At 42.1% G+C, this 14791-nt stretch overlaps 1 protein-coding gene across 1 annotated transcript in view; it reads left to right on the top strand.

Annotated features, from left to right (window-relative positions):
- Positions 1-490: 490 nt before the first annotated feature.
- The window catches only part of LOC146653819 (cilia- and flagella-associated protein 337-like), a 41277-nt gene continuing 26976 nt past the window's right edge, over positions 491-14791 (top strand). Inside the window, exons 1-11 of the mRNA XM_085380250.1 lie at positions 491-753; positions 2095-2190; positions 3054-3362; positions 5942-6115; positions 6641-6730; positions 6852-6944; positions 8238-8409; positions 10966-11133; positions 12725-12873; positions 13507-13740; positions 14073-14237. Coding sequence (XP_085236376.1) covers positions 2110-2190; positions 3054-3362; positions 5942-6115; positions 6641-6730; positions 6852-6944; positions 8238-8409; positions 10966-11133; positions 12725-12873; positions 13507-13740; positions 14073-14237 — 1635 coding nt within the window. The 5' untranslated portion in view covers positions 491-753; positions 2095-2109. The remainder of the gene's footprint in view (positions 754-2094; positions 2191-3053; positions 3363-5941; positions 6116-6640; positions 6731-6851; positions 6945-8237; positions 8410-10965; positions 11134-12724; positions 12874-13506; positions 13741-14072; positions 14238-14791) is intronic.

The raw sequence follows: 14791 nt of genomic DNA, 5'->3' as shown, positions 1-14791 counted from the left end.
ATCGATTTGTTTGAGTTAAACAAATCCCTGAGATACTTTGTTCTCTGTGTGTGTGTATGCGCGTCTGTGTGTGCATAGCAACAATTGACCTGCAGGATGCCCTCTAACAGGCATTTGAATGATGCTGTAAAGCTGTTTTGTGTGTATTTTATCTTTGTTCAGGTTCACGTCAGTATTTTTCTTTTATTATCAGTCGCCGTGGAATCTTTGTGTGAATCGTGTTGTTGTATGTGGCGTTGTTGCACCTCACTCTCACACACATTATGTTCGCTCCTGTGCCTAATCTGAGAATAGAAAGGATACACGCGCACGCATACTGACAATAGGCCTGGACTCACAAACTCTCACAACTCTTTTTGACTACTTGGTTGCCAGGAAACTTAGCCCGAGTCTTTAAGAGTGAAGGATAATAAAAGATTTGTTGTGTGTGTGTGGCCTCTGCCACTGTCTGGGCTACTGGGGGGCAGTTCGTTAACTCTCTGTGGGTGTGTGTGCCTGCAGTCAGGGCTGTTGGCGTTGATTGCTTCTTACACGTTGCCAGCTTAGAATAACCTCTGGACACAAACTTCAGCCACAAATCGGCCGAGTCTCCTGTAGACGAGAGGCAGCCATTGCTAAGACGGAATAGCCAGAAGGTGAGGATTTGTTTGAAATGTCACACATTTGAAAGTGGTGTTTCCAACACCTCAGAGCTGGACTCTTGGGACAACATACTACAGACACCCATGACAGAATGAGAGGTGAAATTGAATGGTAAGTTTGAATTTGTTATTAAGTGTAAAGTTGTGTTTGGTTTCACTGTTTGAACTTTGTGATTGAAAAGAAAACATGCTTGACTTGAGGTATGTGTATACTGGAAGGCCAGGTCTGCCATTACACAGTTAGGAGCTGAGATGCTTTGTTGACGGACAAGTTAACTGCATGTTCTTTTAAAAACTCAGAAGTACTACAGTGACAGTTTTGAGAGGACTAACTGGAGCAAAAGTGACCATCCAGGAAGAGGAGAGGCAACCCTGATAAGTGTGTTTGCTAAAAGGTTGCAAAAGGAGTCTTTCCCAGAGGTGGATGCATTCATAAGAAATGCCTCTTACCTTTCAAGCAGCAGCAATTTGGACGGCACATCAAGCTTTCTGTGTTCATTTTTCTTTATAGAGTTGCGTCTTTGCAGTCGCATGCAGACTGAAGCCAGCGGCGTGCCACAAAACAAGTCAGGATGTGGTTGATTAGAAGTTATCACGCTCACAAACAAGATGTGAAGAAATTGTCCCATGAGTATCGGTGTTCTTTTAAATATTACAGTAGTCTAAAGTCATCTTGCAGTCTACTGCGAACCTGTTGTCTGGTTTAACTATCATGTCAAGATCACACTGCAGTTCATCACTGTTATAAAAAAAAAAGATAATAGCTTCCCTTTGCTTTCATTACACAGCCTGTCATCTAAATCTCTGTTCAGTTTGATGCCACATCCAGTGAATTTGTCTCATAAACGTTTATGCCATGCTAAAAATGAAACAGTGTTTGCCGCCTCGCTGTCCCTTGGAGTGTTTTGTAGGAGAGTTGGAGTTAAAAAGAAACTTTCTCCCTTTGACTTCAAATGCGCTTTTAATTTCAGCACAGAGCAATTTCAGAAATCATTCCCTTTTATTGACACTTTTATTCTCTCCATCTATCTGACTGTATTTTATTTCACACTAACGGATATGACAGACTCGACATGCTTTGGCAACCCGCTGCCTTTCTGAGAAATTTTCTTTGGGGGGGGGCTTGTTTGACTACTTCCTAAAGTCTTGCAGTTCGGAAAATAGCGGAAACCTTTGCACGCTATCCAACAGTGAAAAGAGGCAAGAATAAGCTGCTGCTGTGACCTTGCTGTACGATCACGGTGGCATGACGACCCATGTGAAATAGATATGGCAGGTTATTGAGGGATTATTCTGAGTGCATCTTGTTTTGTCATGTAACACATAGACGTTGGGAAATCTATTTTATTCAGTGATGTGTGTGTGTGTGTATTCCCTATTCCACACCAACCTGCAAACAGACACGCATTTTACCTCCTTGACCTCACCTGGTTTATTGCTGATTGATTGACAGGTCTGAGCTGTAACCATGGGAACGAGAATGGAGGTGGCACAGCTTGAAAGCAGAATGAACGCTGAGGATTATAGAAAGTTACAGAACCTTTTCCTTGTGAGTCTTTGATTTCAAGTCAGTCTATTGACAGCCTTGTATTACAGCACCTTTATTTCACATTTAAAGAACCGGGTTAAATTATTTCTCTCCAATTTTGACAGTATAGAACCATACCTTTAGATCTGATAAGAAGTGCTATACAAACAAGGGAATCTTCAGGGATTTACTAAGAAATCATAGGGTTTGGGTATGTTCTACTTACTTTTAGTTTACTGGAGTATATACAGCTTGTCAAGTTAATTTGTTCAAGTACTGCCCTAATTTTTGGGTTCTTCTCATAACTGATGTATAAAAGATGGAGGTAGCCACCTAGAAGTAAGTCGCTTATTTGTGATGCCCTGAACTGCACCAATTTCCTGTCACAGTGTAGCCACAGTCTTAAACACACCTTGATTTATTGTGTGTTCCATTCTAAATGGAACACCTTGCTACAACAGCTACGACTTGAAGCTAATCTTAGCTATTAGCCTTACACCATACTACAATAGCTCAAACTTGAAACTAGTCTTAGCTGTCAGTCTTATACTTTGCTTCAATAACTGAGACTTGAAACTAACCTTAGGTATTAGTCTTATACCTTACTATAATAGCTAAGAGATGCACTAGTTTTAGCTAACAGTTTCAAAGAGATTGGAGACATTGTTTACTGAGGTTAAAGTGCTCATGGACTTCTTTAAAGTGGGGGTACTTTGGAGGCAAAAAAGGGAGGCTTTAAATAGCCTGAAGCTATTTCCATCTTTTACATAGTCCACACTCATGATTGACCAACTTTGCTGATGCTGGGAGTGCACTAGTTGGCTGTATTCAGCTGTGTGCCAAGATTGTGCAATATCTCACAATCCTGTTGCTGTTGAATGCAGGACTTCTCAGGTGCATCCCGCTCCTTGTCCCGAATTCAGTTCATCGATCTTGCTTGGTCATCAGTTGGCCACGGGTCCGAGGAGGAATATGGCTTCTTGTTTGACAGCGTGGTTCTCAGTCAGCAGCGCAGTGGCCTCCTCCTGGACAGCGACACCTCAAAGGAGAAAGAGTGCATTGACTGGGGAGGCCTGTGCTCATTTCTGCTGATGGAGCTTTCCAATAAATTAAAGAACAGCAAAACTGTTAGTGCGCCTTGCTGGAAGCCACCACGCACCCTCACCTGTCCACATCGAGACCCTGTTCAAAAGGTAAAAGGTCCTTTAACCTAGTAGAGACTTACACGAAGAAAAGTCATAGCATGTTGCCTTTTCCCCCTTTTCTCCCCCCCCCAAACCAATGACCCTCTGCATGTTATCTGAAAACATTTTGACATTGGCAGTCTAGGGAATCCAAAACTCTGCTGACTGGATGGAATTGCACATTATTAAACATTGTGGAAGGAAACGTTCAAAAAGTATTAGGGTCTTGCTCATCAAAATGGCTGACTCCTTTGGAGATAAATGGCTCTGGACTCCTTTAACATCTATCAATTAATATGTAAATGAAGCAGCCGGTATGAAGTCCCCACTGCTTTGGATAAAGTGACGGCTCATCACTTTAATCTTTCAATCCCGGGGATGTCGAAATGTCAGACTGTTGTGTCAGTTGTTCTCCAAGTGCCTGGAAGGTTTGACAGCCTTAAAGAGGCAGAGTATTGTTGCTTAGATAGCTTTCATTTCTGACCATTACTCCACTAGTTAATTATCAAATAGAGAATATGGAAACAATGTACTGTATCTATAACCCTGGCAAATTTGTAGCAAAGCAGGAAGTGGTTACTAATGGTGACAAATCCACCAACAGCTTGCAGCTTTTGCATTTTTTTTGTACACATTTCACTCAGGGCTTGTTGAAGACCAAAACTGAGCTAAAAGGAGTGAATTCTGGACTTGTATTCATTAAATGGTAACACCAAATATTAATATTTGCTTTATGTCTGCTACAATTGTAGACCAAACTGTTGGGCAGTGCAACTTAAGAAAACACAAGCAAATAGAAAAATGCTGCAAAAGAACATTAAATGTTAAATAAAATACAGCAGAAGCTCTCTATCTGTGAGCTTCTGCTATCTATGTCTGTCTGTCTATAATGGAAGTGATTTTGAGGAGACGATAATGTGATGGAAGAGCCTCAGTAAACATGTAATATTATTTTCATGTTACATTACATTACATTGGTAAATGGCCTGTATTTATATAGCGCTTTTACTAGTCCCTAAGGACCCCAAAGCACTTTACATATCCAGTCATCCACCCATTCACGCACCCATTCACACACTGGTGATGGCAAGCTACATTGTAGCCACAGCCACCCTGGGGCGCACTGACAGAGGCGAGGCTGCCGGACACTGGCGCCACCGGGCCCTCTGACCACCACCAGTAGGCAATGGGTGAAGTGTCTTGCCCAAGGACACAACGACCGAGACTGTCCGAGCCGGGGCTCGAACCGGCAACCTTCCGATTACAAGGCGAACTCCCAACTCTTGAGCCACGATCGCCCCGCCCCATTGCAGTATTACATGGATCATACAGTTAGAACACACATTATCTTGCATCTTTTTCTTCCTCAAAGTCACTTCTAGAGCTGCTCTGTCATGTAATTGTCTCCCAAAATCACTTCTGGTGTTTGATATTTCACATAACTCTGATGAGCCAGAGCAACACAACAGCTTTAATAGCAAAGATACCTGCCTATAGCATGGTTCTAAGACTATAAGTACCCCTTGGTGCCAGTATTGTGAGGTTTTAGTAATACAAGCACATCCCCGAGACCTTGTGGACAGTCTGTCCCTCATTTGACCACTCAGTGCTGCTAACCAGCTGATGCTATTTCTGAAATGCTTGTCCTCATCAGAGTTCCCCAGGGATTTGCACCTGCCCATTTTACATGGTCCTATATTATTTGTTTCATCTACCACCATTTCTTCCTGAACGTTGCTTTTCCCTATTACAAGCTAAATGGGAATCTATTGCATACACTGAAATACTTACTAAAGTATACCATATACTGTTAAGTATAAAAGTTATTTTGTTGCCATTTAGCAGTTACAGGTTCACCGACACTTCATTGGGTACATACTTCAAATTGAATAACAGTTTTTGTCTTCCAGCTTTTAAAGCAACGAAAAAGCTGCTAAAAGAGCCCCAAAATGATAGCCCTTCGCTCGCACTACAGAGAAACGCATTGTATCAGTTACTCACCAGCTGTATATCAATATGTAATTATAATAATTATGGAAAAATGACATGCGAATCTGGGAGATCTTACAAAGGTACACTGTGAAAAGGGAGAAGACAGCAATTACGTTGCAGAACATCTGACCTCTTACCTCTGCGGTGAAATTTTAATAAACTACCTTTCATCAAAGATCTACTTTGTCTCTTGCTCATTAGATGCAGTCAGCTTCAAGCTTTTTAAAATGAATTAATTTATTTTTTGCAGCTCCAAGTTTTGTTCACCCAATAACTCCTGTAATGATTAATTCTCAATTTTATTAGATTCAGCACAGAACGGCTCCTTTTATTCACCTGTATCCAATGAGTGGAAGATTTAGTAGGGGTTATAAAGTAGCTAGCAAGAAGAGGAAAATTCAAGCCATAATTAATATTTTAAATTGGTTTTTAAAGGCTGTCTCCTCAGGTTTTAATAAATAACGCCACTCTCTAATGTAGCAAACTTCATTGGGGCATAAAGCTAAAGGCTGGTGTTACGGGGAAGTGTGAATTGTAGTCTTTCTGTGGATATTTTCTTTAAATGTTTTGCTTGTAATAACCTCTGGCCTCCTCAGGTGCTGTACCTGCAGAGTTCAGGTCAGTATCTCACTGTGAGTAAAGGAGGAAACGTAGGACTGCGGGATGCGGAGGACATGTCCCTTCTGCACACTCATCGACTGCAGAACAGCACAGTCGCACCCAAGGACCTCTGGGTCACAGATGTGGTGCTGATGCAAAACGTCGACAAGGTGAACCTATCAACATACTGAGAGATGCATACCTAACTATTAATCAGTCCTCTCATCGATTACTGCTGCATCGTGGCTCCTGAAGCGTAGTTCAAGAAATATTATTCAAAGAAATGGATTTATAATTTAATAACTGATAAGTAGCCTCATTTAATGGAGCAGATATTGTATGGCACAGAGATAAACAAATACTCCACTCAATTAATGAATTATTGATCTGTGGCTTTGGTTAATTGCGTTTCAGACACGAAGCTGGTGCATAAAGATCAGAAAGTAAACATACAGTTTTTAGTAATAACACCATCAATAATTGATTGTAAGTTTTAATTGGCATTTCTTTAAACTACAGATTTATGGATGCCATATTCTGTATTGTATAACCGCGTTGAATAATACATGAGGATTTTTTCCCCCCATTGTGCATTAATTAACAGTTTGGCAAACTGCTAAATCCTTGTTATATAATAGGGACAGGTTGCATGTCTCCATGTTTCTGTGTTTTCTAACAAACTCCATTTTCTTTAGTCTCAGATAGCTGTGGCTTTCACAAGTAAAGAGGTGTGTTTCTATGACTTCGTGTGTGAAAAGACCTTCAGCTGCAAGTGTAAACTCCAGGTAACAAGGAGATTTTTTTTAGTGTTTTGTGTTATTTTCATTTTACCATCAGCTTGATTCCATTGCATTATTAAGAACATAAGAACTGGCAATATATCTCATATATTCTTATCTACTCTAGGGCTTGAACTTTACTCCTTGGTGTCTAGACTACTGGGTAGATCCCTGTAACCCTGACCAGGCTGTTCTCACTATAGGAGACATTGGAGGACGGGTAATACACACATACAAAGAAAAGCAAATGATTGAGAAGAAAAAGAACTTAATTCAGTTTTATTTATATGCCACCAAATCGCAAGCAGTCGCTTCAAGTTACTTTATATTGTAAGGCAAAGACCCTACAATAATCCACAGAAGATATGAGCAAGAACTTGGCGTCAGTGGGAAGCAAAAAAAACCCCTTTTAACAGGAAGAAACCACCAGCAGAACCAGGCCCAGGGAGGGGCACCCATCTGCTGCAACGGAGGAGAAATTTATAACTAATGAGTAAATGCAGAGTGTTGTAGAAACACATGGAGCGTGAAAAAGAAACACCCCAGCCGCTTATAGCAGCATAGCTAGTGGAAGATTCAGGGTCCAGCTCTAACTGTATGCTTTATTAAAAATGAAAGTTTTAAGCCTAATCTCAAATGTAGAAAGGGTGTTTGTCTCCCAAATCCAAACCGGGATCTGGTTCCACAGAAGAGGGGCCTTAAAGCTGAAGGCTCTGGCTCCCATTCTACTTTTACATATCCTGCTGTCTGAGAGAAAAAGTGCTCTAATGGGGTGATTCAGGCACCAGGCCTTTCACATAAGATGGGGGCTGATTATTCAAGACCTTGTATGTGATGAGAAGGATTTGAAATTTGATTCTGGATTTAACAGCGAGCCAATGAAGAGAAACCAATATGGTAGAAATATGTTTCTTTCTTTTTAGTCCCTGCCAGTACTCTTTAGATCAACTGAAGGCTTTTTTAGGGAGTTTTTAGGACATCTTGATAATAATGAATTACAGTAGTCTAGCTTAGAAGTAGTAAATGCATGAACTAGTTTACTAAAGAACAAGAGAGGAAGGCGTTATCCTCATTATCCACATATGTGTTCATTATGTTACTATAGGTTCAGGCTGCTATGGGACTTTGTGTGATGCAATGAGCACTTATGCTCCACTTGCCTCTTTTCTCTCCCTATTTATAAACCACTGCAGCATGTCATTAAATCCTTGTCTTGTCTCTCCCTTAGTCTGTTTTGTCCTGCCTCCATATGCTCTCTTTCTTCTCTTTCTCTTTCCCCTCACCCCCAACCGCTGATGGCAGATGGCTGATCCTCTGCGAGCCTGGTTCTGCTGGAGGCTTCTTCCTGTTAAAAAGTCATTTTTCCTCCCCACTGTCGCAAAGTGACCCCCTATGAGCTAAAGAATGTAAGGTGAATGTAAGCGCCTGTTGTTGTGATTTGGCGCTACATAAATAAATCTGAATCGAACAGGTCCACTGCTCAACGACTGTGAGTGTCTGTGTATATTCTCAGGTCAGCGCTTTATATTTCACCTCAGCCCAGATCTTCCTGTTTGAGAGATTCAGTCTGAGGACAGACTCTGACTCAGCAGACATCATCCTTTGGGATGATCTGGCCAAAGGCAAGCATCGCTCCTGTTACACCGTGACACACCAAGCACACGCGCCTGGCTGGGTTAGAAAAGGTAGAAAGTACACACACACACACACACACACACACGCGCACACGCACGCACGTGCACACACACACACACACACAAACCATCAAAGAGATATAAGCATACTAACAAACCCCTCTCTCTTTAATTATAGCCTAACATTCTTGTAAAAGTTCATGTCTTTCTTGCAGCTGTAGTTTCTCTTTTGTTGTCTTGTCCCAGTGAAAACTCCTCTGTTTGCACATCTGCTATTTCATATGGTATGCAAAAGAAGGAGCCAGCTGAAATAGCCTGCATGAGCAGCGATAATCAGAACCCAAATGCTTCTGTTTGTCATTCCTGTGCACAACTGTATTCAGCCTCAGGTTAAAAAAAAAAAAAGCAGCTCTCCAGTATCAGGTCAGAATGAAATCAGGAGTATATCCGATAGAAACAACACATTCTGGATGTCAGACCTACTTAACACACCCACGCAAACACAGACACACACACTTTACCCTTCACACCTGGGATGAGAGCCACAGGCTTGCTTGGTCACCTCTCCGGTGTCGTTGCAATAACAGCTTATGCAACACAATGAAAACGCCTGGGTGTGTCCCGGTCACTGATGCAGGCACGCTGACACACATGCAGTGAGTCCTGAGTCATTCTCTTCATAGCCAGACTTTTTACCGTTGATATAAAGTCAGGAACTTGAGGTCTGGCTTGCTGAGATCCCCCCCCCCCCCCCACCCCCCACCCCACTGCAGCTCAGCGTGGGTAACAAAGAGGTCGCTTAGTTTTATCTCGATTGCATCATTTGGACAGAGGCTCTCTGAAGAGTTATTGGGCTGTTTGATAATGATTCAGCCGAGACAACGCTCTGAGGCTGGATTCGCTGAAAAGGGGGGGAATCCTGATAAAAGCGAAAACAAGAATAAAGCACGTATAAATAAGCTCAATAAATGGGGAAAAAGGAATAACAAAGAATGGGGAAACAAAGGATACAATGGCGAAACATTAAAAGCTTTAGTTAAATGAAAATTTTACAATCTGTGTGTGCACATGCACGTGAATCGGCAAGAGCACGCTTGTTTGTGTGTGGGCGTGTGTGTCGTCATTTCTGACTGTAAATAAAGGCAGCCCGCGTGAATGCATGTGCGTGTGTGTTTGCATACCTCTGGGGTGCTGGTTCTTTTTCTTTTGAAGTTTCCCACCCTGCAGTATGAGTGGGCTGTGTACCATTAGACATGCCTGGTTATCCAGACCTCCAAACCTTCAGGCTCATGGGCCACCAGAGAGAGGAGGAGAGGAAGGAGAAAGAGACAGCGGTGGATCAGTGAGGGGAAATTGAGAGCAAATTAGGAGGAAATTGGGATGGACAACAGTCCTATAAGGACAAAGAATGAGAGGTGCAAGGAAGGGGTGTGTTAGTGATGGAGAGAGCGTGTAGGTAACATAAAAATCTCCCATAACGTGCAGCGATTTATTGCACAACACGAGAGGTTTGCTTTGATATAAACACACAATGACTCCTGCTTTTTCTGTGTTATTTCCAATCTCAGCAGTGAAAGTGCGAGAATAGCTGCAGCACCGGCTAAGGAAGCAGATGTTCTGTATCTGAGTCTGCATCACAACTAGTTTGATGAGCTGTGCTTGTCAATGAATAAGAGAAGGGATCATTAATCAATGATGAGTCACAACGCGCTGTCTGAAAATCCACTAATCTCTTAAATTCACGGAGCGGAGCAAAGATGGGAATGCGTGAAGTGTATTCAGATATAATTATTTGCCCCAAGCTCTCCAGCCAGTGTTTGACCTACGACTTGTCACATGCCATCTCAAAACCAGCCCTTAGCTTGTGCAGGCTTTGAAAGTTAAGCAGCCTCTAATAGAGACATGTGGCAACCAATTTAGCTGGTCTCAATCAAAGTCTTAATTGAGATAGATGGTGATGCAAGATCCATTACGTTTTCTGTAATACCAGTGAGCAAATCATAACCGCCTAATTTTATGCTATATTGAGCTCCTGAGAATTGGTCGGTTTACTATACGGCTGCGGTCATTGCACATTTAGCGCAACCGTTTCAGAGAGTGGATGGATATCCTTTGGAGCCGTGCTAGTGAGAGCATTTTGGCATCAGCAAGGAGAAGGATATAATTTGAGGAAATGAAAGAAGATGAGCAGTGTGTCATCATCAAAATATGTTGCAATGTTGTTTTTATATTGAATTTGTCAAGTTTGAAACTAATTTAGTCACTCTGCCAGTAACTTTTGCTGTTTACACAGGAAGGCAGCAGCTATTGTTTAGGATTATTTTCTTCTCTTGAAATTAGCTTGTAGATAAAAAGCCTATTGCTGTGTTTGTACAAGCCATACAGCTTTTCCTTTATGATGAAACCAGTTGTAGTTATTGTGGATTGGAAGACGATGACAAATAAGCAGCTCCTAATGCTAAAGCAGAAATTTACAATGACATAAACTGCAGAAATGTTAATATAATGTTATACTATCTACTTGCTTTTTTCTGGATGGAGTCAAGCTAACTACAGTATGCCACTTCTGATTTACTTTCACTTTTCTGACTATTATGCCTCTTGCAGTGCGTTACCTGGGCTCACTTGAGGCCTTTGTGTCGTGCAGCATCGCACCACAGAGCAGCATCGTGATTGGCTGGAGGGAAAAGGAAAGCACGAGCCTACGAATCACTTCTTACTCTACAAAGGACGGTGTGTGGGACGTCGACTTCCATATTGGACTCGGCCTGTTAGGTGGGTCCAAACGAAGTGGCTGTACAACATAAAGTATGATGACATAGAGTCATGGTAAAATGTAATTTTCAAGGTTTTAGGTATTACGACATGATAAAAATAATTTGGTCCTTACTACGAATTGAAATTTGGCAAATGCAACCTCAGATGAAGACTCTGACATTATTTATTTCACAAAAACTGAGATAAAATGCAGAAGTATGTAAAAAAAAAAAAACTATGATTCAAAACATCACTGTTCTGGATGACGAGCTTTAGCTGTCAGACAGATGGCCTCACATGTGACTCTAATATGTTAGTATTCAGTTCATTGTCCACTCAATGATCCTAAGGTCCTGTGACTGCAAAACAAGCTCAGATCATCAGCTCTCCACCACCGTGCTCGACATTAAGTATGCTTGCGTTCATGGCGCTGTGCATTATGGCCAAAACCTTCTGCTTTTACATGCAAATGGTCACTTAATCAAGTACATTTGATTATTAGCACCTGGCTGCTAATTACCTTCTTAATTCCTATGGAAGCAGTAAGGTTGTACACAGTGTAATATGTCATATTTTGTCATTTTGTCTGTTGTTGTTCATTTAAGGCTGTATTAACCTCAGATTATATTTAGCTACCTTTTTATTATGCCTGATAGAACCTTGAATGAAAGAGGCTGCATTTTGTTTTTACCATGAGTGTATATGAATCATATTTATTCACTTGAAGGTTTTCATTTCAGGTTTAACTTAGAGGTTTTACATAAAAAAAACATAAAAAAAACAAAAAAAACTCTAATGATTGTACACTATCTATTAAATGTCTAATGTACCATACCATGTGTTTCTAAATAATTGCAAAAACGTGAATGCTTTTACAGTTCTCAATCAATCAACTTAAATTTACTAACAATGCATCATCAAAACTGTCAAATGCCTCATTGAACAGTAAATTGGTTGTGGTGGTGGAGGGGGCTGGGAGCGGTATTGTTCCCTGGAAATAACTGCAATTAATCTCTCCGCTAATTTGGGAGCTGTTCAGACCTGGCACTGAAATGTCTCTTTTGATGATCAGTCAGTTCACCCTTGGGATTAAAATGCATCTTGAATGACCACCTGTAATTGGATCTCACTACCCCGCTCTGTATGCGAGTGAGCTTTACATAATTTCGATTTGCGAAGACTCGAGATCAAAGTCCGGCACAAGTCCATTTCTGAAACCTACGTTTGACCGGACCTGCTACCAGAATCAACATGCAGTTATCTCCAAGTCGGAATGCACTGAGATCTGACAGATTTTTGCATAAGGCTGTTGGCCAACTGTGCATGTAAATAAATAAATAGTGAGTAAACCTGTTTGTTTAATCACAGGTGGGCTCATGGTGGGGTGGATTTGACTTGGAGGGGACCCGTGCGGGCATTTGATCTTCATTTGCAAACAGAAGTCATGTAAATGATTATCTCCATATAGAGAGGAAAAGTCACCGGAAGACACTGGACATGCATTCTTATGCCAGGTGTGAACTAACATGCCTGGAGCTGTCCGCTTGTGTTAGGATCACAAAGAAGCCTGTTACTTCCAGGTCTGAATGGTGCCTCTGATTGGTTGTAGCCACAGCAGGTGTGGATCATCACGTCTTGCTGTGGAATCCTTACGTGACCTCTGAGCCGGTGTGCGCCCTTGGTGGACACACAAGCCCCGTCATTGCTGTCTGCTTCCTGCAGACCAAGCAACAACTCCTCAGCTACTCCAAAGATAAGGTAGGAGTGCCCTTCAGTGGGTGCGCAGACCCGCTACTAGTGCAGATAATGTAGAGATGAAGAGCCCCGTAATTGTAATATTAATTGTTATTCCTTGCTTTAATTACTGCAGACGAACGAGGTGTTGGGGACGAGCCTGTTTCACATTTTTCTTGCCACTGTCAGCTGGTGTTTCGTTTAAAGCCTTGTTTTATTTTCTGATGCAAAGAGGATGTTGGTGCTTCTGTTGCTTTTCCTCTCCCTGTTGTAGCACCGTGCATGTTTGCCTTCTCTTTGGCTTTTCTGAAGAGAATGAATATTTTAGAAGTGATTTATGTTCCATCTGCCTCTGCTCAAACACCATCTGCCACTGCAAGAAACTCTGAAGGCTTTACCTCAGTTCACTCTGAAAGAATTTCTGGAGCAGCGACAGGCATGTTGTTGCCGTTAGAAGCAATATGGCCACTAAAACTGCAACCAGAGGAGCAGTTCTTCATGGTGCAACGATGTAGTTGCTTGGTAATCACTGAATAAAAGTTTTTTTGTAGGAGCGATAGCTTTTAGTGGCACTTTTCTTTTTTAGGAACATGTGGATATGTACCAAAATATCTGCCCTGAAGCACAGACACATAAGAGCCCTTATTATCCTTCCAGGTGCTCTGTCTGTGGGATGTGTCCAGCCAGCTGTGCACACACCGTCTGGCCGGTGTCTTTCCAAACATACAGGGGGACACACACCCCTTCCTGTTTCTCAATGAGGAGCGCCAGCACCTTGTGCTTTCATTCAACAGCCTGCTTCTCCTGCTGGAATCCAAGAGGGAGGAGAAGAAAACCAGTAGCCATGAACATCCTGTTACCTGTGTGCTGTATAACAGTCGGTTCAGACAGGTATGCCAGTGACATGGTCTTCTGTGACCTGCTGTTTTATTTCTTTGTGTTTCCACATGTACAATTAATACAATAGGTAAGTTCTCCAGTTCTTCTCACTCCTCTTAACAAGCTGTTTCCCACTGACGCGGCAGCAGACACCAAACAAGTGAAAATGAGCACCTATTGTGCGACACTCGTGTTTTTCTTCCTCCTCTTGTTCCCATTATGTATTCTTCAGCGGTGGCTTAGCGCTAAAATAAGCGTGGAGAATGGATTGGTTATGTGAGCATCATTAAAGAATGCATTAGCGCCTTTGCTGTAGCATAACATGGATCAAACTCTCTCTGCAGGTAGTCAGCAGCGACTCTGCCTCCTCTGTGATCTTCTGGCTGACTGACACAGGACAAAAGGTCAAGCAGTTCCACCGTTGCCATGGTGATGCTGAGATCTCCACCATGGCCCTAGACGTTACGCAGACCCGACTGTTTACCGCGGGCGCCGACGGAGAGGTCAAAGTAGGTGGACAGGCGTGCGCGCACACACACACACACACACACACACACACACACACACACACACACACACACACACACACACACACACACACACACACACACACACACACGGATTTGTACGGATATGAAGATGCACAGTACAGCTGCCGGCTAGTCCTCATGGAAATGTTAAAGCCTGAGTGGAATGCAAAATTAAAGTGTGAATTAATGTGGAGTAGCAGCTTTTTAGGACAATGTTTCTAGGAAATTGTTGTATTTACTCCTGATATGGGCACTACAAAATAGATGTGTGCAGCTGCAAACCAGCATGGTTACATTTACATCAGCTGCGACTCACTGTGTTAGATTATTGTGTGATTAACTGTTGGCTAATGGCCAAACGTGGATTTGAAGGGACAACACCAGCTTTTTGACAAACTGGCACAAATTTCCCCCCGAAAATGGTAAAATGGTTGGTGTTTGTGTCTAATGGGTCTAAAGGTACTTGCCAATTTCCCCACTGGATCACTGTGAATTCAAATAGTGTTTTTTCTCAGGTGCTGGAGACTATCAGA

This window comes from Rhamphochromis longiceps, linkage group LG14, assembly GCF_057381845.1.
Source record: "Rhamphochromis longiceps isolate RC_006_pf linkage group LG14, R_longiceps_female_GT1.1, whole genome shotgun sequence".
In the NCBI taxonomy this organism is placed as follows: domain Eukaryota; kingdom Metazoa; phylum Chordata; class Actinopteri; order Cichliformes; family Cichlidae; genus Rhamphochromis; species Rhamphochromis longiceps.
The sequence above is the reverse complement of the archived record's forward strand: the minus strand, read 5'-3'. Positions and strand labels throughout refer to the sequence as shown.